Source organism: Nuphar pumila, chromosome 4, assembly GCF_984573655.1.
Source record: "Nuphar pumila chromosome 4, dmNupPumi1.hap1.1, whole genome shotgun sequence".
Lineage (NCBI taxonomy): Eukaryota > Viridiplantae > Streptophyta > Magnoliopsida > Nymphaeales > Nymphaeaceae > Nuphar > Nuphar pumila.
Window position 1 is genome coordinate 139,164,648 of NC_143252.1, and position 20,613 is coordinate 139,185,260.

Here is a 20,613-nt window from a genome sequence, read left to right on the forward strand (position 1 = left end):
GCATGTTCAGAGGAACATGAAACGTATCATTGCATGTCGTCGAGAAGCCAAAAGAACATGAAATCATAGTGACAAGTTAAAAACGACAAAAAAACTCAGGAGATTTTGAAAATTTTCATAAAACTCGCATTTTTTGGCAAAATCTTGGGAATAAAAAATAAATTAAAAATATAAAAAATAATTTTTATAAGAAAATATAAATAAAACACATTTAAAAATAAAAATCTCAGGGGTTTAATTTCACTATAAATATCTTTTAAAAATATAAATATCGCGATATTTGTCATGGTTTGAAAATCTCACAAGAAATTGCTGTTTTAAACTTTCAGGCAATTTCTCGGGATATATCGGTGATATTTTTATAAATATCACGATATTTGCCACAGAGCACGAAATATGTCATTGCATGTCGCCGAGAAGCCAAAGGAACATGAAATATATCATTGCATGTCGCCAAAAACCCAACAGACTTCGATTTTGTGCAATCTTACTAGTAGGAAATTTTGAAAGTCCAGGAAATTCGGATTTTTTGGCAGAAGCATGCTACCAGAAAACCATGGTTCCTGGATTTGATGCACTACTGCTACCAAAAAGTTCAAAATGTTGAACTTTTGTGGTATCAAGGTGTATATTTCTAATTCTGGTAGAAAAGAGAAAGGAACAAAATTCATGGCACATTCAAAAGAAATAAGAGAGAAGTCCAAAAGTAAAGGAACGATAGGGCACATGAGACATAAGCAACATGCCCTCAAGCAGCCACAGGTCAAGTATGCACACCATCATTCCTTTTATATGACAGTCCATATAAGATAACCTAGTCTAGATCACTAAGCCAGCGTCTTGCTGCAGTATACATGGCTATGGCCTCCTGAAGAGACATTCTTACTCCTACCCACTTGGAGAACTCATACACCTCTGCTCCTCTGATGAGGTTCTTGATGTTCACACTCAAATGCATCTTCTTGTGAGTGAGCTCAAGAAACTCTTCTATGCATAGGAAACCATCTCCATCTGTGTCTCCCTCCCTCATCATGTCATTCACCTCTTCTTGTGTAGAATTTTGGCCCATTAATGCCATGATTTGTCGAAGCTCTTGATCGGATACGAGGCCGTCTCCATTTTCGTCAATAGTCATGAAGGCCTCCATAAGTTTTTCAACATGTTTGATATTCTCTGAGGTGGTTGGATATGGTGTGAAAGCCATGGTTCTATTGGTGTGATGAAGCCGCTTACGAGAAGAGTGAGAAACAGAAAGAAGGTTTAAATTTTATGTTCATTTTTTAAACTGAAGTTAATTTTTTCTTTTCTTTTTGGCTTTTCGAGAAAAAAAGGCCACCTGTTTTTCTCTAAATTTTGTACTATTGCTTGCCTGTTTGACAAATCATCCCTTCTTTTTCGCAGATATGCTTCTTATTTTGTCGTCACCTGCAGGATTCTTATAGTGGTTTGGACACGCGTTTATTTTTTTAAGCTGTCATCATTAACATGTATTTGTGACGATGAAGCTGTCACTAATACTAATGAAGACATCACTTGTGTAGACCAGTGACGGTCAAACAAGGAATCAGTAGTGGCTCCAAGTAGTCATTATAAGTAACAGTGAAACTTATAGTGTCAGGCACTAATCCATCACTATTACTTATAGTCACGGTTCCAGCTTTTTAAGTGACGGATGAAGCCATTACTATATGGTCATTTTTGGTGTAGTATAAGACTCTCTATGAGAGCATGTCATTGGGATATAAATACTGTTTTCATATGTTGCTAAAATATGGTTTTGCCAAATTGTGGTGTTATCAAAATATGGTTTTTCCAAATTGTGGTGTTGCCAAAATTTGGTGTGTCCATACATGATTTAGGGTATGATCTTGTAAATGGTAATATGGTATTGAAATGTGGTGTTGGGATTGCAAACTCCACCCCCAATCCAGCGTTTTGGCAACACCATTGCTCCCAAACAATACTGTAGCACACCAATTCAAGGCTCCCAATCTGTCTAAATGGTGATAAATTTTGCCGAAAATTAAAGATTTTATTTAGGCAATTAAGGGAGTTTTAAGTGGCATGTGGCTTTTCCACCCTGTAGATGATGGCACTTTTGCAATAAATTTGGATGCCAATTCACTAGCTTTTAAGAAACCACGAGCCAAGCCTATGCAGCTTATCAAGGGATACAATGTTGTTCATCGTAATTAATTTGCGTTATTTGTTAGCATAAAACATTTATCTGATAATATGAGTTGATATATCTTGATTGAGCTTTTGTTTCCATATAAATGATTGGTCTTGAGTTTGAAACCCTCTAGGGTACCTTACTCTCTAGTTAAAAGCCAGTCATATATTTAGGTGTTATTTAGTCAATCAGACCATGCAAATGCGCTAATCACGGTTTGTGCAATTCTTTTGATGTAAAAAAAAGTCTTTTTTATGTAAAGGTTTGTTACATTGTGGGATGGTGATTTTTATCTTTCTTTTAAAACCTATATACATATAAAAACCTCTGAAGCTAATGTACGTAACGGTGAAGAGACTATGGAGATCATCATGTCTATACGGTCAGACCTAGAAAATGTTAATCCTATAGAAATCAATGGAACCACTAGGGAGTATGATACCCTTGAGGGTACCAAAATAAAAGTCTAATAAATGATTGTCCTCTTTCAATTTCTCAAGAGTTTTTTGGAAAACGAGATTTTGCCAAAAAAAAAAAAAACGTTTGTCACTATGGTAGATATTAATTAAGTTCACTACTTTTGCATCCAACGGATTGTAAAAGTACCATCGTGGCTCCTAAGCAAATTAGATTTTCACCAGCCACAAGCGTAAAACTCTGTAGAGAAAATCTCAAATCATTTTCTTATTTTAAAGCATAAACATTTGGAGAGAGAAAGAGAGAGAGCTTTTTATAGTGGTGAGAACTGAAAGTTGGAAAAGTTGCCATCGTATATACTTGGTTCTCGATTAGTCCTGTTGTATATACAACTTGGAGAGCCAATTTGTGTTCCTTGTTGGACCAAAAATTTTACTATATTCTGGTAAGGCTGGTAAACAAGCCAAATGATGGACCGACCTTGAGCTATCAAGCTCAACTCGTGCTTGCGGCGAGCCGAGCTGAACTCGAGCTGGCTCGTTTACAGAAAAAATGAATGAAGAGTCAAATGCTTTGGCAATTCCTCATTTAGGGATACTTCTTTTTAGTGAATAATAACAAACAATTAGCTAGCATAGTTGATCTAGCCTACCCATGTTGTCTTTGGCATGGATGAAATATACTTGTTAATTTATTGACTTTATTAGCTTGGTTGGCTCAGAGGGCCCGGAGGATGATTTAGAGAACAAATATCAATGGAAATTCCTGCCTTTACCTATGCTGCTAGGTGAACTGCTGGTGTCTTTACTACGAAAACACCTGCTTTTGGTTCGGATGTGGATGGTGCTTCAACTCCTTCAATTGAGGGATATGAAAGTTAAATACATGAATCAACAACCTGAGCTCATTACTATTGCAGACTTCGTGTGCGACAATTAACAATGTTACCAAAAATCACCATCACACAACTGCAAGCCAACACCAAACAAAGAGGAAGAGAGAGAGGGATGAATTGTTTAACTAAGGGTAGTTTTGATGTTTATGGTGATCATTATTGGTATTACATCACATTCTTAGTAAGAGCTTTTGCTATAAATTTGAAGCCAACCAAGCTCACCGTCCCATCCTATCGAGTGCTGCTATCAGTGCCTCACACTTTTCTTTGGTCACCCAATCACCTTGTTTGTTCACAAGCTCATGCACACATCCAACACCTTGAGGGCATACTGTAGGTTGAGTTTCAAATGCGAGACAAATCCCATCTGGGACAACTTTATCCCTATGACAGGTTGTCCACATTTGAAACACGTTAGGACACAGGACAAAATCCTGCTAGGGCCCTTTTGTCCTGGACATTCGAGACACACATGGTGCATTCTGGACAACTTGCATCGGATGGCTTTTGTCTCCTGATGCAAACGCCCTTAAGCGTACATCAAACAATCAAGTTCCCTAGAACTATGTCCTTGACAGAAATTAAACCTCCAGTCTTTAGAAACTCCTCTAGGCTTCATGACAGGCCATCTCCATACGGATTATCGGAAGCAGTTGGTTCCACACTCACCCCCTATGTCATCCCTCATCTTCACACCCCTCTTAAATCTTATGATGCAAGTTGTTTTAATCAAATCTGACCTTATAGATGGATTCAACATGATCGATTTTGTAAGAATCGATCTTGAGACCTCTGTAAGTTTGGTAAGCAAAGCCAGTGCGACTAACTAGGTCTTTGATCTTGGGGACAATTTTTATGTGTAAATATCGAAAAATTACAAAATTTTGTGTTTTGCCAACTATTGATTTTTTATTCGTCAAAAGATCTGGAACACAAGTTGGATTTGTTAGATGTTATGTCCTGAAAATCCAATAAAATATTTTTTTGTATATTTAATTTTTATTATGATTTCAGATCATTTAATTTATTTGTGGGTATTAATATATTTTGGCCACGAGATGACCATTAGGAGTTGGCATAGGACTGAGCCAGCCCAGGCATGTTTAGAGCTCGGCTAAGTGTAGCCCGGTCCGGAGATTGCCCAGCCCATTTGCTAACGAGCCGGGTTTTGACCCGGTTCTTAACATGCTGGGTTTTGAAGAGCAGCTCATGGCTCGGTCTATTGGCCCAACCGGCCAATGTGAAGCAGGTCAGGTTCCTGACCCAAATATATTTGTAAACAGTAATAATTAACAAGTTCCCAACTTCTCATGTACCCAACTAATTATCTATTTAGTTTTCATAAAATTAATGCAACTAATTAGGTAAATAATAATAGCTACCAAGTTACTATCCAATAGTTAATTTTTAAAATTTTTTATTATTAAAAAAATAATAAATGACCCAGGCTCATTGAGCCTGCCCAAAACTGGCCTACATATATAACGGGCTGAGTCGACTTGGCCCATTGGGCCACCCAGCTTGTTGCCCGCCCCTATATGAGATATCATGAGGGTCCACAAGGGTAATTAGATGTTTGACTTCAGGAGAGAACTAGTTTTTCAGCCCTGTATACCTAAAATGGTCATAATCATGGATGATGATGGACAACTCATTTAGAGGACTAACATAGTGTTATGATATTCATATTAGATATGAAATGATTATTTCTTGAATCATCTCAACGCATGAGTGCTAAACGTACATGAGAAATTATCTTAAAAACCATTTACTGTTAATAATTTTCTCATATATAAAAAGGGTTCATAATATTCTTTGACTTGAGGAGCTCATTTATTACTAAATATATGATCTAATCATTTTAATTATACTCAAATAAGTTGTAATAGATTTATTAAAGGGTGTATATTGGATAATTAATAAAATAGTTGAGAAATGATGAATATCCAACAAGGGATCCAAAACCATTTTTTGAGAATATCCAACATTAAGTTAAAGTGAAATTCGGATTAAAAAAATCCAAACTTGGTAATTTATTAAATAAAAAATTTAAAAGTGTTTTATAAAATTCTATTTAAATAATTTTTAGCAAATTTTTATGTAAAAGTTTGATAAGATCTAATTAGTGTGTTGTCAATGATTAGTTACATACGCTATGGGTTTGACAATACTTTTTTATTCCTAGTAAGCTTATACGAGATATTAAACTTTGAAATGATGTTTTTGAAAATGTTTTTATAGGAAAAGATTTATTGAAATTATTTTTCATTTATCTCACGTCACTTGCGATTCCAATAAATGATAAAAGTTATTAATTCATTTAACCTAGACTGGACTCACCTATAGTTAACATCTTCCTAAGGAAGTCCTTGCTAATAGGGGTGGTTGAGGGAAGGGAGGTATTATTTAAGATAACTATATAGTTCATTAGTACTACTGAGAGGCTAAGATATTGAGAGGTACAGCCACATGAAGCTTTGGAAGAGAACAAACAAAATCATTGTTGAGTCAAAAGCTTCATTTGGGATACATCTTTATTACTTTGTTTAGTATATAATTACCTATTTTATATTTATTATTACGCTAATAGGAATTTGGTGCCTCTTTGTCTGTAAATTCTGGATTAGGCTCTGTTAGGAAACTGTTTGTCCAAGGGAATTTATCCATTCTGAAAAGTGTTAAACTGCCAAATCCACTTTTTAGTGCAAATCTGAATCCGAAACTCTGATGTAGCATCATTTTTGTTCCTGTTCATCATGGACTTAGTTACCTTTTTAATAATTTGCACCACTGTCCTCCTTGTTGTCATCATCACCATTAAGACAGTCATCATAATTTATCCATGAAGGCTCAGCACACCTGGCTAGGTTGGTAGGCTTAAAGGCCTTCAAGTTGAAAGGCATATAGAGTTTGATGCACACAAACCTTACTGCATGGCTAATGCTAACGAGAAACTATCCCCAGTAGACAGTAGACGGGGAATATTCATGGAGTTTTACACTACAATCACTGAAACAAGGTTACTGACAACATGACAGTATGGTACTTTCGTCGGACAATAAAACGTGAAAAACAAAAACGGGCAGTTTCTTCCTGTTATAAAAAGAAAAAAGATCACCATAATCAAAATTTAACATTGCTGTTATAGGATTTGTTTTTTGCAACTTCTTGACAAGCATCCTCACACACACACACACACACACACACACTATATATATATATCATTTTGGTTCATTTTTTCAGTCTGGCCTTACAGATGTCATCTACATGATTTGTTTAGTAGGAGTAAACTGTTAGATCATTCCAATATGAAATGTGAGTAGGTTTTTATGAGGTTTAAAAAATGAGAGCAATGCAAAATTAATTTTCATAAATTTTCATGGGGTTTTTATGACCAATGCCTCTCTCTCTCTCTCTCTCTCTCTCTATATATATATATATATATATATATATATATATATATATAGCCATTAAAATGTGAGAACTAGAGTGTGAACCAAGATTTTCATGGGCATTTTTTTTTCTTAAATCTGACAGAACAAATATGATCTAACTGCTTTATTTTAAAGGGACAGGCTCTTAAATCATCCGATTGTGATGTATAAGATGAATTTTTTAAGGTTTGAAAATCAACGGTTCAATTATTTTTACAAATATTCAAGCATCCAAAGCCTTTTTTTTGTTGAAAAAGCATGATCCAACAGTCGATTCCTAGCAAACGAACACATCTGCCCGGTTGAATTTGAAAAAAAATATATCGAAAATGCCTAGTTCACAGTCTAGTTCTGAGTGTGTGTGTGTGTGTGTGAGAGAGAGAGAGAGAGAGAGAGAGAGAGAGAGAGAGAGAGAGAGAGAGAGAGAGAGAGAGAGAGCAGAATTCCATGTGCCAGGTTAATCACTTATTGAAGTGCTTCCTTAATTTTATTATAAGCCACCCAACTATACCCTAGCAATCCTGGTAGGAGTCAACAGGTTAAATAGATGGGAGATCCTTTTGCAAAAATTAGACCCAGTCGGTAGGGTGGTGATTGCTAGCAACAGGGTGGACCTGGTGTATGAGGCCCACCATGCGTCATGGAAGGCAGGAGGTTTTTAGAAGCACCATGCCAGAACAACTCCTTAACATTTGTACAGATTTTGTAGGGTCAAATTTAGTGAAGTCCATACACACTAGAATTTTTTGGCCAAACATCTGACAAGATTGGCTAGAGCGGGGATAATTAAGGAGGTCACGGAAGAATCACCCTTCGGCCTGATGCCCACATGAAACTCAGACTACAATTCTGTTCACTTCCTTTTAGGGGGCTGTTTGGAATCTGTAGCTGGGATGGGCGTTTATGGAGTTTATGCATTTGAAGAAGTGGCATCTGTGCGCCCAGATTCCAAACAGGACCACTAAGGTAGTTTGATTTACCTTGGAACCACCAAACCAGTGTTGTGAGAGGCGTACGCCGAAGCGTATGCTTCAGAGGTGAGGCGCACGCTCAAGGTACTGAGGCGTTGCTGTGATGCGCTTAAAGTAAATATAAAAAGTTTCTAACCCAAATCTGGGATTTCTGGGTTAGAAGCAGTCATGTTCACCATAATAATGATGAAATGTTTCACTAGTGCCAGGCCTTGAGTGTGATGCCACACATTTTTACGATATTTTAGATAATACCACGGATACTTGAGTCTCATGTTGTGAGAGGCAACGCCTCGCTTTGCCTCATCGCATTTAACAACCTTGCACCAAACCTCTCCCCTCCGCGATGGTGCCATCCTGGGTAGGCGAATGTGACCGGCCGTGCTTGGAGACTCCCTGTGTTGTCAGTAATTAGTCTACAAGTGTAATCTTCATCTGGTTGGCCTTTTACCATTGGCATGAGGGAGCACCAATAATGCAATCATCTGATCCTTAGTGTTATATCATCATCATTTAGAATCTTTCATGTAATATTTTTATCTTGAAAGTTAATTCATTTAATATATTTTTCTTTAAAAAAAAGATATTTTTAATAAATATGAAAATATTTATTGAAAAATATTATTTAATAAGCTTCACTCTTGAATCAGTTATTTTTTAATAAATATGAAAATATTAATTTTTAAATATTATTTTAATGACTTTAACACGTGTCACGTTCTGATTGATACGTACAATTTATTAATTAATTGTTTGCTCGATTGAGAACGATTCACTTGTATCGGTATGGGGCCGATTCACCTGAATTCGTTGGCCAAACTATACAGGACCGATACCGATACTGACAACATACTACGTCCTTCATATTTCGAATACTGAGATTAGCCCTCAAGACTAAACCTCATACAACGGAAAAGTACTGTCTTTTAAAAGAATGTTAAGGGTGTTTTCGTCCTAAACAAAATATCAACGCCCGGTCGTTATGGAAGGGACACATCCGTAAATTTTAAAAATTGCTTCGTCCCGCGTCTCTATATAAAGGCGCAACCGTAGAAGCCCGCCTCTTCCCATCGTCCCGAGAGCGGTGTCTCCGTTTTCCCGGGCGCCTTGCGATGCCCTAATTCGTTCACTTCCTCCGCCTCTCCTCTGCGATTCCGACGGAGCAGAGGCGGAGACGGTGCAGCGAGGATGGGGAAACGGCCGAAGCTCATCCGACGGTCTGCTTCTGCTTTCAGGCGGAAGATCGGCCCGGGGAAGACGGAGATGCAGCCCCTCCCGGCGACAGGCAACAACGCAGTCGCCTCGTCTAGCGGGAATGCGAAGAAGAAGACGGGAGCCAGGCTCTGGATGAGGTTCGACAGCGCCGGGCAGTCTGAATTCGTGGAGTGCGACAAGAGCGCGATCTTGAGGCGTGTGGCCATCCCGGCTAGGGATTTGAGGATCCTCGGCCCTGTCTTCTCGCATTCTTCAAGCATTCTTGGTAGTCCCTTCCTCTTTGGTCTTTTGTGGCAGCGAATTTTGAGCAAATTATGGATTTGTTAGATCGAATTGTGCTGTGGTAATGTGCTGTGGTTGGGAGGATTTCATGATTGGAACATGACTTGAGGAAAGCTTTGTTTGATTTTGATGTTTGAACATAATATCTTTTGCTTAAAAGAGGAAATAGTGCAAATTGATATCAAGAACTTTTGAATATCCTAGGGCACTTCTGAAATAAAGGCCTTCTTGATGCTTGAATATTCTGGACTGAACCTCTCTCTTTTCTTATTTTTTCATTGGCTAGAATTGGGACCAATTATGGGAAATGCTGTCAAATTATTTTCATTTTCTACTCTTGTATACTTCGCGTGTTTTAATCTTGTGCTAGTTTCAGAATAATCTGGAGGCAATTAAAATTTGCGTTTCTGGTGCCTAAGACTTGGTTCTCTGTTAATTTGTAACCTACGGTCCACATTTTATCCGCAAAAAATTCGAAAAAAAATTGTTTGGAGTAAATCTTTTTTTGCGAGCAGATTCAAGATGTATCGATTTAACCAATCACAGGATCTCTGAGTTGGCACAGAATTGTAGTTTCAAGATTAGAATCCAGGACATCCAAAACAAACACTAAATTTTGTCCTTTATCTTATTTTGATATATTTGCAGCTAGAGAGAAAGCAATGGTTGTCAACCTTGAATTCATAAAGGCCATAGTGACTGCCGAAGAAGTACTGTTTCTGGACCCACTGTGTCATGAAGTTCTTCCCTTTGTGGATCAACTTAGGCAGCAGTTTTCTCTTAAAAGTAGTAATGAAACTCACCTTATCAGCATGCAAGAAAAGGAAATGACCTTTTCTGGCGCTGAGCAGTGGTTGTGTACTCCAGAGGCTTCTGAAGGTTTGCAGTCTGAGCTTCCTTTCGAGTTCCAGGTACTTGAGATTGCACTGGAGGTTGTATGTACGCATTTGGATTCTAACGTTGCTGATCTTGAGAGAGAAGCTTACCCAGTACTTGACGAACTAGCTAGGAATGTTAGTACCAAGAATCTTGAGCGTGTGCGAAGCTTGAAGAGCAATCTTACACGTCTTCTTGCACGTGTACAAAAGGTAATTTTTCCTTTTTTCTTTCTTCAGCTTGTTCAGTGGTCCCATATTGTGTTATCTGTATCATATTTTTGCTTATCTATTGCAGAGGTAAATGCAACACCTAGGATGCATTTACCATATAAAGCGTTGATAAGTCCAATCAAGTGGGATTGTCTGTTATTATTTTATCGTCATTTAGCTTCCATAAAATGAAATTTATGGAACATGTTATTTTCTACTGCCTATAAAAAGTATGGCACAATGTCTTTTATGTTCTTTTTATTCCTTTTATTTGAAGAGGAAAGCAGTTTTCTACTACATATGAATGCATCCATTGGTTATTTTTTTTCTGCTAGAATTGATAAAAGCTTTAAAGGGCTATTCCCATGAAGTATGTGTATATGGTGCAGTGACTTATTGTATGCCCTTCATGCAATTTGACAAGGGGACTTGTGCTTAGTTGCATGGATGGCTTAGTTGTCAAAGGTGCTAGGCGGACTGGTGGGTACCTCAATTAAAAAAATTTAAAAATACACAAAATATGTAAACAAACTGCTAAAATTAATAACAAACATGTATACAACATAAAATCAATCAACAATAAGCAATAGACAAAACACAACATGTCATCGAACAATATAAAGCAATTATATTAAATAACCTACTCAAAAAAATTAACAATAAATGAACAATTGAATAAACAAACCATACAGCTAACAATGTGAATGAATAATATACAAAAAATAAAATCACGTATACAAAAAAATTAACAACAATAGACATAATATAAGCAAAAGACAAATAAGAAGAAATGAACAATTGAATAAATTACACACACACACACACACGAATATATATATATATATATATATATATATATATATATATATATATATATATATATATATATATATATATATATTTATATAAGCCAAACAGTCAAACAAATTATATATGAATTACATACCAGGGTTACCGGAAGCGCCTAGCTAAAAGGGGAAGCGCGCTTCGGAAGCGCGAAACGTCGCGCTTCCGAAGCGTGGGGGGGAAGCGTCCCCCTTTTTTGGGAAGCGCATTTCCCTTTAATGGGGGACGCGTTTCCCTTTAATGGGGGACGTGCTTCCCTTTAATGGGAAGCGTGCTTCCCATCACGCTTCCCCCACACTTCCTCCTCGCTTCCCCACGCTTCCCCCTCGCTTCCCCTGTTTTTTTCATTTTTTTTGTATTTTTTATTTTTTATTTTTATTTTTTTCACTTCCCCCTCGCTTCCGAGACGCTTCCTAGGTCGCTTCCGAGACGCTTCCTAGGTCGCTTCCGAGACACTTCCCGAATCGGTCCTAAGTGGTCCCACGCTTCCCCGCTTCCTAAAATTTTGAAAGTGCCTCGCTTCCCGCTCCCGCTTCCCGTATCGCTTCCTCAACTGGCAACCATGTTACATACACAAATATGATATATATATATAATTATATAGATTTACACAAAAAACATATATATATATATGTATATATATGTGTGTGTGTGTGTGTGTGTGTGTCACCATCTGTGTGAGTGGGTGCATGTGAAGTGTGAACTGTGAAAAAGAATAGTCAAACAGATCATATATGAATTACACACATATAGATATATAACTCAGAAATATAACTCACAAACATAACTCATAAACAATCAACCAGAAATATAGCTAAAATATATATCTCAGAAACAGTCAAACAGATTATATATAAATTGCATTGCATATATATATATATATATAAATGAAACACACAAACACATAATATAGATTATAATAACTGAAATAGTATAATTAACAGGAAGAAGAAAAAAAAAAAGGAAGAGGAAGAAAAAATAGGAAGAAGAAGAAAAAATGAAAAGGGAAGGAAGACCAGTAAGAAGAAGAAAAAAAGGAAAAACAAGAAGGAAAAAAAAGGAAGAGGAAGAAAAAACATGATGAAGAAGAAAAAAAGGAAAAGGAAAAGAAAAACAAGAAGAAGAAGAAAAAAAGAGGAAGGAAAAACAAGAAGAAGAAGAAAAGGGAAAAGGGAAGGAAAAATAGGAAGAAGAAAAAAGAAAAAAAGAAAAGAGATGAGGGAAAAAGGGAGGCAAAGAGAAGAAGAAAACCCGAGAGCGAGAGTGAGAACCTGAGAGCGAGAGAGAGAGGAGCGTAGAGTGAGTACCCGAGAGAGAGACAAAGGAGTGTAGAGAGAGAGAGAGAGAGAGAGAGAGAGCATACATTCTTCTTCTTCTTCTTGCTGCAAAAAAACAAGAGTGAGAACCCAAGAGAGATAGAAAAACTGAGAGAAACAAAGAGAGGAGGATATGATATGCCGTACCTCTTCTTCTTCTTGCTGAAAAAAACAGAGTGAGAATGAGAGAGAGAGAAAGAGTGAAGAGTGTATGTAGTACCTCTTCTTTCTACAAAAAACAAAGAGTGAGAACTAGGGAAAGAGAAAGAGAAAGAGAAAGAGAAGAGCATGCCATACCTCCTCCTCTTCTTCTTGCAAAAACTTGAGCGAGAGAGAGATTACAAAATGGCAAGAGGGGGGAAACGAAAGGGCAAGAGAGGGAGAGAGGGCAAAAAGGGGAAAGGGGCCCTCTTTCCCCTTTTTATACCACTTATGGTCAACAAAAAGAAGTGGACAAAACTAGGCTTCAAGCCTTGGTGGTAAAATAGGGCCCCACCGCCCAAACCCCATCGCCCAAGTGGTGGGGCTGCGCCTAGGTCACCTAGGAGCCGCCTAGGCCCCTCCTTTGACAACTAAGATGGGTGGTTCTATCTAGTGTCACCGATATTGTCGATATTTTGAAAATATCATGATAATATTGACAAACACTGGTAAGCCAATAATACCAGCAAAATATCACAATATTTTCAAAATATCTCCAGATATGAAAATATCATGATTTTATCTTGATATTTTTGCAATGTTTTTGAAAAAAATACTTATTTTATATATTTTAAGCCAATTTTCGTAGTTTTTTTGTTTCTTTTGTATTTTAAATACTTTCTAAACTTATTTCCTTATATTTTTGCAAGAAAATTGATACAAAACCTATTATTTTTTATCTTTCTTATTACTTTTTTATATTTTTTAATTTTTAAAACTCTCGAGATTTTCATGAGAAAGGCTAACTTTTTAAAATCTCTCCGAGAAAACCCCTCACTGAGAAATTGCCTTGAATGATATTTGTGACTATGGTTCTATTTTATTGGATGTCAACATGTGGCTACATGTACAAATCTTAGCAATAACTCTAGATTATTGGAGATGAAAGTGCCACAAAAGGGTAAAATGCAGGGAATTACACCAATCACTTTTTTACATTAGAAATATATATATATATATATTTATGTGTGTAGGTGTACGTTTGTGGGCACCCACCCTGCTCCAATCAAATAATTGGATGGTCAAAAAAGCATTACAGATGTGATCTACAAGCTTTGTTTAGTAAAAAATAGGATTTGGATCATGTGATTACAATGTGAAAGAAGGATTTCGAGGGCTTAAAGTTTCAACAGCCCACAATGTACCAAAATGTGATGACTCAAACAATCATGATTTTACTTTGAAAAGACATCATTCAAGGTCTGAGCCTATCAAGCATAGCACGTTGAACACATCTATAGGGTTAGGTTGAGTAAGAGAGAGGTTGTTCACCTCAGGGTATGTTTGATGGCGCATCCTGCTCATCGCACGGGATGAAGCGCCTCAAAATTACACGTTTTTTAACAAATGTGGGATGCGGCGGATGCGTAGAACACCGTCCGCCGAGTCCAATTTATACTGTTATTTACGTTCCACCATCGGGTACTTCTCCGCCAGCCATCGGTAGAATGTTGAAACTCCCATCCTCACTCGCCGAAGATTCGCCGGACAAACAACTTCACCCTCCCTTCTTCCTTCTGAATGGAAAAAAAAAACTAGCAGAGAGTTTGCAGAGAGCAGCAATCCTCCCTCTCTCGAAGGAAAAAGATGTCTTCTTTCCCTCTTTCCATGCACCACCATTTGCTCCTGCAGGGAAAAAAATAGATGAACTTTTCTGTTTCTTTATTTTCATGGTTTTTTTGGATTTTGTATTGTATTTGTGAATTTCACAAATTGGGATTTTGTGGGTATAGCTAGGGTGTTGGTATGAGGACTACTAATTCCTTTATCCTTTTATTTTTTAAGCAAATGTTGTGTGTTTTTGGGTGTTTGATAACATGCGTTGTGAGAAATCATGGACAAAATTGTTTGGACTTCATTGGTTTATCCATCAATTAGGTTTCTTTCATTCAGGTTTTGTATCCTGTCCCTGATTATTGGTTTTTCATTCCTTCAGAAAAGTATATATATTTTTTCCGGTTTTGGGTCCTTCTCCATGCACACAGGAGCAGTATTCCATCCATTTCTACATAGGGGAAGATATCCATGTTAGTTTGGATCATGGATCCGACCCGATCCACCTCGAGATACAGCGGTGGCATGTTTGTAATTAGTTCTTATTACCTGTGTAAAGTTATGCCCTGTATTGTACCACTTATAAATATTAAGTAAAAGGGAAAACCCTATTGCCGCCGACTACTCTTCTCTCTCTTCTCTTTCTTTACCTCATCCCTAACACATGCAGGCTGATATTTCTGATATTTTTGACATGGTATCAGAGCACAGGCGCAGAAATCGATCATCTGGAAGGCCTATAAGGACCAGTGCGTGAAAGGACGTAAGCTTTCTCTATCCCTTTTTCCTTAAATCTATTTCTGATCTTCTGATCTTTTCTCTGTTTTTTTCTTTTTAATCTGATTTCACGCATCATTCCAGTTTCACGTATCCCTATTTCTCTGTTTCTTTTCCTTAATCAGATTTCTCCAGTTTCTCCTTTTCCCTAATCTGATTTCACGCATCCTTATTTCTATTTCGATTTCTTTTCTTTTCCAATTCTTTTTCTGGCTCACACGTTACACAGCATTGACTGTTTCTCTGTGCACACAACATTACTATTTCTCTGTGCACACAGCATTGCTATTCCTGGTTCACACGTTACACAACATTGCAATTTTTTTTTTGAAAAACGTGTGTGTGTGAAGATTATTTTCTGGGTTGCACGTCACTATATTTCTGTGCAATGTGTTGCTGATATCATTTTCAGCACAGTATTGTTGTTCTTCTTCTCTTAATACACTGTTAAATACAGTTTGTTCTCTCATTCTTCATAAAATCTATGGATTCCAAATTGAACCCTAGTTTTCTTACTCACCTCATGACCCACAAGTTATCACATGATAACTATTTGCTTTGGAAACGCCAAATTGTGCCTTTTATTCGCAGTCATGGTCTTTATGGGCATCTAGATGGGCGATCACCCGCCCCACCTACACATATCATGCAGGAAATAACAAGTGAAGATGGGAAGGTGAGTCAACTTCGAAACACCAATCCAGCTTATGATATATGGGTACAACGGGATCAGACATTAGTTGCTTACATAACCTCCACACTTTCTGATCGTGTTTTACAAACTATCTCTGATGATCAATCCGCTGCCGAGTTATGGAATGGACTAGCTCATTCCTTTTCTCAGGTTTCCGAATCTCGGGCTTTGCAACTCAAGTGGAAATTCCAATCCATGCGAAAAGAAAACAAATCCATTACAGAGTTCATGGGAGATGTCAGAGTGATTACAGATCAGTTAGCTGCCATTGGAAGTCCTGTATCAGATAAGGATATGGTACAACAGGTATTAGGTAGTCTTGGACCTGAATATCACATGTTTTGCACGGCACTTCAGGTTGTCTCAGTCCTTCCATGTTTTGATGATCTTCAATCTAAGCTTTTGCAATATGAGGTCAGTTTAAATCAGGAAAACGCGTCAGAGGAGGCTCATCCTGTGATGATGACACATACGCCTATTCAAACAGGAGTTTCATTTACTCCCCCTTGCCCCAATGGAACACCTATGAACAAAGGAGGATTACTGCTTACACCAGGTGGAGGAGGTATTGGTTCAAGCAGTGTACCACGAGGAGGACGTGTTCCTACTTGTTTTCTATGCAACAAACGGGGACATGTTAAAGCAAACTGCTGGTACAATCCTCAGAACCAGAACAAATCAAGGAGGCCAGATAGTAGGCCAGGGCAGAAGGCAACTCATCAGTTTGCCCGTACTCCTCAGGGACAGGTTCTTCCACAGGACGTACAAAATATCCTTATGACTACTTTCAATCAGATGAATTTGCGCCAAAATGAGGAAGGTATATGGTATATTGATTTAGGGGCAGCAACACACGTTACTTCTGATGCAGGTAAATTTTCTCACTTGACTCCTTACACTGGAAATGGCACTATAGTCATAGGAGATGGATCTCACCACCCCATCTCTCACACTGGAAATGTCTCCCTTTCTTTGCCTGAATCTCAATTACCCTTGTCAAATGTCTTACTCACACCTGCTATTCAAAAGAATATTCTATCTGTGTCTAAATTAGTTGATGAAACAAATTCTTCTGTTGAATTTACTCCTTCTTCTGTTTATCTTAAGGATCTTCACACCAAGAAGACGCTCGCTAAAGGGGAACGGCGCGGGAACATGTACGTCTTTGAAGAATCTCATGTGCCTTTGAAGACGTCGTCTTCCGTAGCCGTGGCTTCTTCAGCTCCTTCATTTCCAACATTTTTGAGTCGATCCACAGATCATAGTTCTTCATCTAGAGTCTTGAAACTTAATAAGCCAAACTTATGGCATCTTCGTTTGGGTCATTGTAGTCAAGTTTTTCTTGACAAGTTGTCTGCTAAAGGTCTAATACCCGCAGTCAGTTTAGAGTCAAAATGTCCAAGTTGTCATTTATGCAAAAGTCATGTACTTCCTTTTCATAGTATCAATAAAAGAGCAACAAAGCCTTTTGAGATTATATGCTCAGATGTTTGGGGTCCTGCGCCCACTGCCTCTCTTTCTGGATCTCGATACTATGTACTCTTTCTTGATTCTTACACTCGTTTTAGTTGGATTTACTTCATGAAAAACAAACATGAAGTTTTCAAGTTGTTCAAACAGTTTCATGCACTAGTCCAAAACCAATTCAATACCAATGTTGTATATTTCCAGTGTGATGGGGGGGGGAGAATACATATCCCATGATTTTAGTGAATATTTGAAGGAGCATGGCATCACACGTAATATTTCTTGCCCTCATACCCCTCAACAAAATGGAGTTGCTGAGAGAAAGCACAGGCATATTGTTGAAACAGCCTTGAGCATGATGCATACTGTGGGCATTCCTTTTTCCCTTTGGACCGAGGCTTTCTACACAGCTGTTTACGTTATCAACAGGTTGCCCATGACCATCCTTGAAGATAATTCTCCGTATTTTGTTCTTTATAATTGTCATCCATCATATGAAGAACTACATCCTTTTGGTTGTGTATGTTATGTTCATATTGATCATTCATTGAGGAATAAGTTTCAAGACAGAGCTGTACAGTGCAAGTTTCTTGGGTATGCAGATGACTATAAGGGATACAGGTGTTATGATCCTCATACAGGCAAAATTCGGGTATCCAGAAATGTTGTTTTTTATGATGAAAATTTTGACACTCTGGGTTCATCTTCCACAGATACACAGGACAGTTATGATCCTTGGCTCAGTGACTCACTTTTATATGACTCGTTGCCTCATGAAGATTCATCTTTATTGACAGACAATGAACCCTATACTTTTGATGTGGAACCACATATGGAAGACATTCCTCCTACAACAACATCCTCACGTTTTTCTGGTCTTGTTTATTCTTGTAGAACTCACCCAGTCAATGCTGAGACTCCTCTACGACATTCCACTCGGGTTAGACATCCTATAGATTGCTGGGTAAGTTATAACAATTTCTCTTTGGATTTTCAAACATTTCTAACCAGAGTGTCCAAAGAAACAGAACCTTCCTCCTTTCATGATGTTGTAAATTCTCGTGCCTGGGTAGAGGCGATGAATGAGGAAATGGAAGCATTGCATGAATGCAACACATGGGAAATTGTGCCAAGACCAGATAACAAGAATGTTGTAGGATCCAAATGGGTGTACAAGATCAAGCACAAACCGGATGGCAGTGTTGAGCGCTATAAGGCTCGTCTGGTTGCACGAGGCTTCACACAGCAATATGGGCAGGACTACGATGAAACGTTCAGCCCAGTAGTAAAACTGGGCACAGTCAGGATTGTCATTGCGTTGGCATTACAACATGGATGGTCACTCAGTCAACTTGATGTTAAAAATGCTTTTTTGCATGGTGAACTAAAGGAAGAAGTTTACATGGAGCAACCACCTGGATATAGCGTGCATGATTCATCAAATTGGGTATGTAAACTTCGACGCTCTCTTTATGGATTAAAACAAGCTTCTCGATCTTGGTTTGAAAGTTTTTCCACAGAGATCCAGCGTCATGGGTTCAATAAAAGTGTTCTAGACCATTCATTGTTCATTTTCAAAAGTGGTTCAGCTATTGTTTGGGTGCTTATATATGTTGATGATATCATTATTACCGGGAGTGATGAGGATCACATATCTTGGGTTAAGTCTATGCTGATGGCTAAATTCAAGATGAAAGACTTGGGTTCCTTGAGATATTTTTTGGGTGTGGAAGTTAATAGTCGACATGAGACTATTACATTGAGCCAACATAAGGACACTATTGATATTCTACTCGCTACAGGGATGGAGAATTGTAAACCAATTAGCACACCTTGTCTTCTAAATCATAAGTTAAGTGCTAAAGAAGGCACTACTTATCATGATCCAACTTTGTATCGTCGAGTTGTAGGGATGTTACAATACTTAAACATTCACTAGGCCTGACATAGCATACTCTGTCAATCAGGCCTCTCAGTTTATGCATGCTCCTACAGATGCACATATGGAAGCGGTAAAAAGAATACTTCGGTATTTAAAGGGTACGATTAGAGATGGTTTGATGTATAACAAAGACACAACTTATACGTCAGGACATCGACTATTCACCTACACAGATGCGGATTGGGCTGGTGATCCTGATGAGCGCAGATCAGTTTCAGGGTATTGCATCCTTATCGGCAATAATATTGTAACATGGAGTAGCAAGAAGCAAAAGGCAGTGGCGCGATCTAGTACTGAAGCCGAGTATCGTGCAATGGCAGCAGGAACAACCGATGTTACGTGGGTGAGACATCTACTGCAAGAATTACAAGAACCAATCTCGTCCTCTATGCTTCTTTGTGATAATCAGAGTGCTATTAATATTGCCTTCAATCCCATTCTTCATTGTCGCACGAAGCATATCGAAATCGATCAACACTTTGTTCGACAAAAGGTGGAAGAAAAAGAAATTGAACCTGCATATATTAGGTCAGATATGCAAGTTGCTGACATTTTTACCAAGGGATTATCCACTCATCAGTTTTGGGCACTCAAAGACAAGTTGAGCATGATCAAAGACCATACTCAACTTGAGGGAGGTTGTTAGTTTGGATCATGGATCCGACCCGATCCACCTCGAGATACAGCGGTGGCATGTTTGTAATTAGTTCTTATTACCTGTGTAAAGTTATGCCCTGTATTGTACCACTTATAAATATTAAGTAAAAGGGAAAACCCTATTGCCGCTGACTACTCTTCTCTCTCTTCTCTTTCTTTACCTCATCCCTAACACCTGCAGGCTGATATTTCTGATATTTCTGACAATCCAATCTATGAAGCTGATTGGGCATCATGACCTATGCACACAGGAGCGGCATTTATTTGTTTCGGTCAAGGGAAAAAAATCCAATTTATAAAACTTGTGTTTTCAATAATATCTAGAACATCATACATCCAGGCAAAAAAATCCAATTTATAAACCTATGACAATTTTATGGTAATTGAGACTAACACAATATCTGAGCTTTTTGCAGTTCGAATGAAATGGATACACAAGTGCTACCTACTAAGTTAACAATTTACTTATTGTAAGGGACCTCCATTTCCCGGCTTGAAAACTTAGGGCCAGGAAAATGTGTTGATTCATTTATTCAAAATTTCCATTTGTGTTTTCATTTGGTTGAAAATGCAATATTTATGAGCAGGTTGATTTTTGAATGAATTGATGGTTGTATAATTTTATACACATGTTGATTTTTGAATGAATAAAATTGATGCGTATTTGTTTTACATATGTTTTTT

The 20,613-nt window shown here is 37.8% G+C and overlaps 1 protein-coding gene across 3 annotated transcripts in view; it reads left to right on the forward strand.

The window, feature by feature from the left end:
- Positions 1 to 8,984: 8,984 nt before the first annotated feature.
- Positions 8,985 to 20,613, forward strand: part of LOC149841280 (magnesium transporter MRS2-4-like) — a 29,393-nt gene continuing 17,764 nt past the window's right edge. For all 3 annotated transcript variants that reach the window (XM_090004737.1, XM_090004736.1, XM_090004739.1), the window contains exons 1-2: positions 8,985 to 9,370; positions 10,036 to 10,475. In XM_090004737.1, the coding sequence (XP_089860863.1) occupies positions 9,079 to 9,370; positions 10,036 to 10,475 (732 nt within the window). In that variant the 5' untranslated portion in view covers positions 8,985 to 9,078. The remainder of the gene's footprint in view (positions 9,371 to 10,035; positions 10,476 to 20,613) is intronic.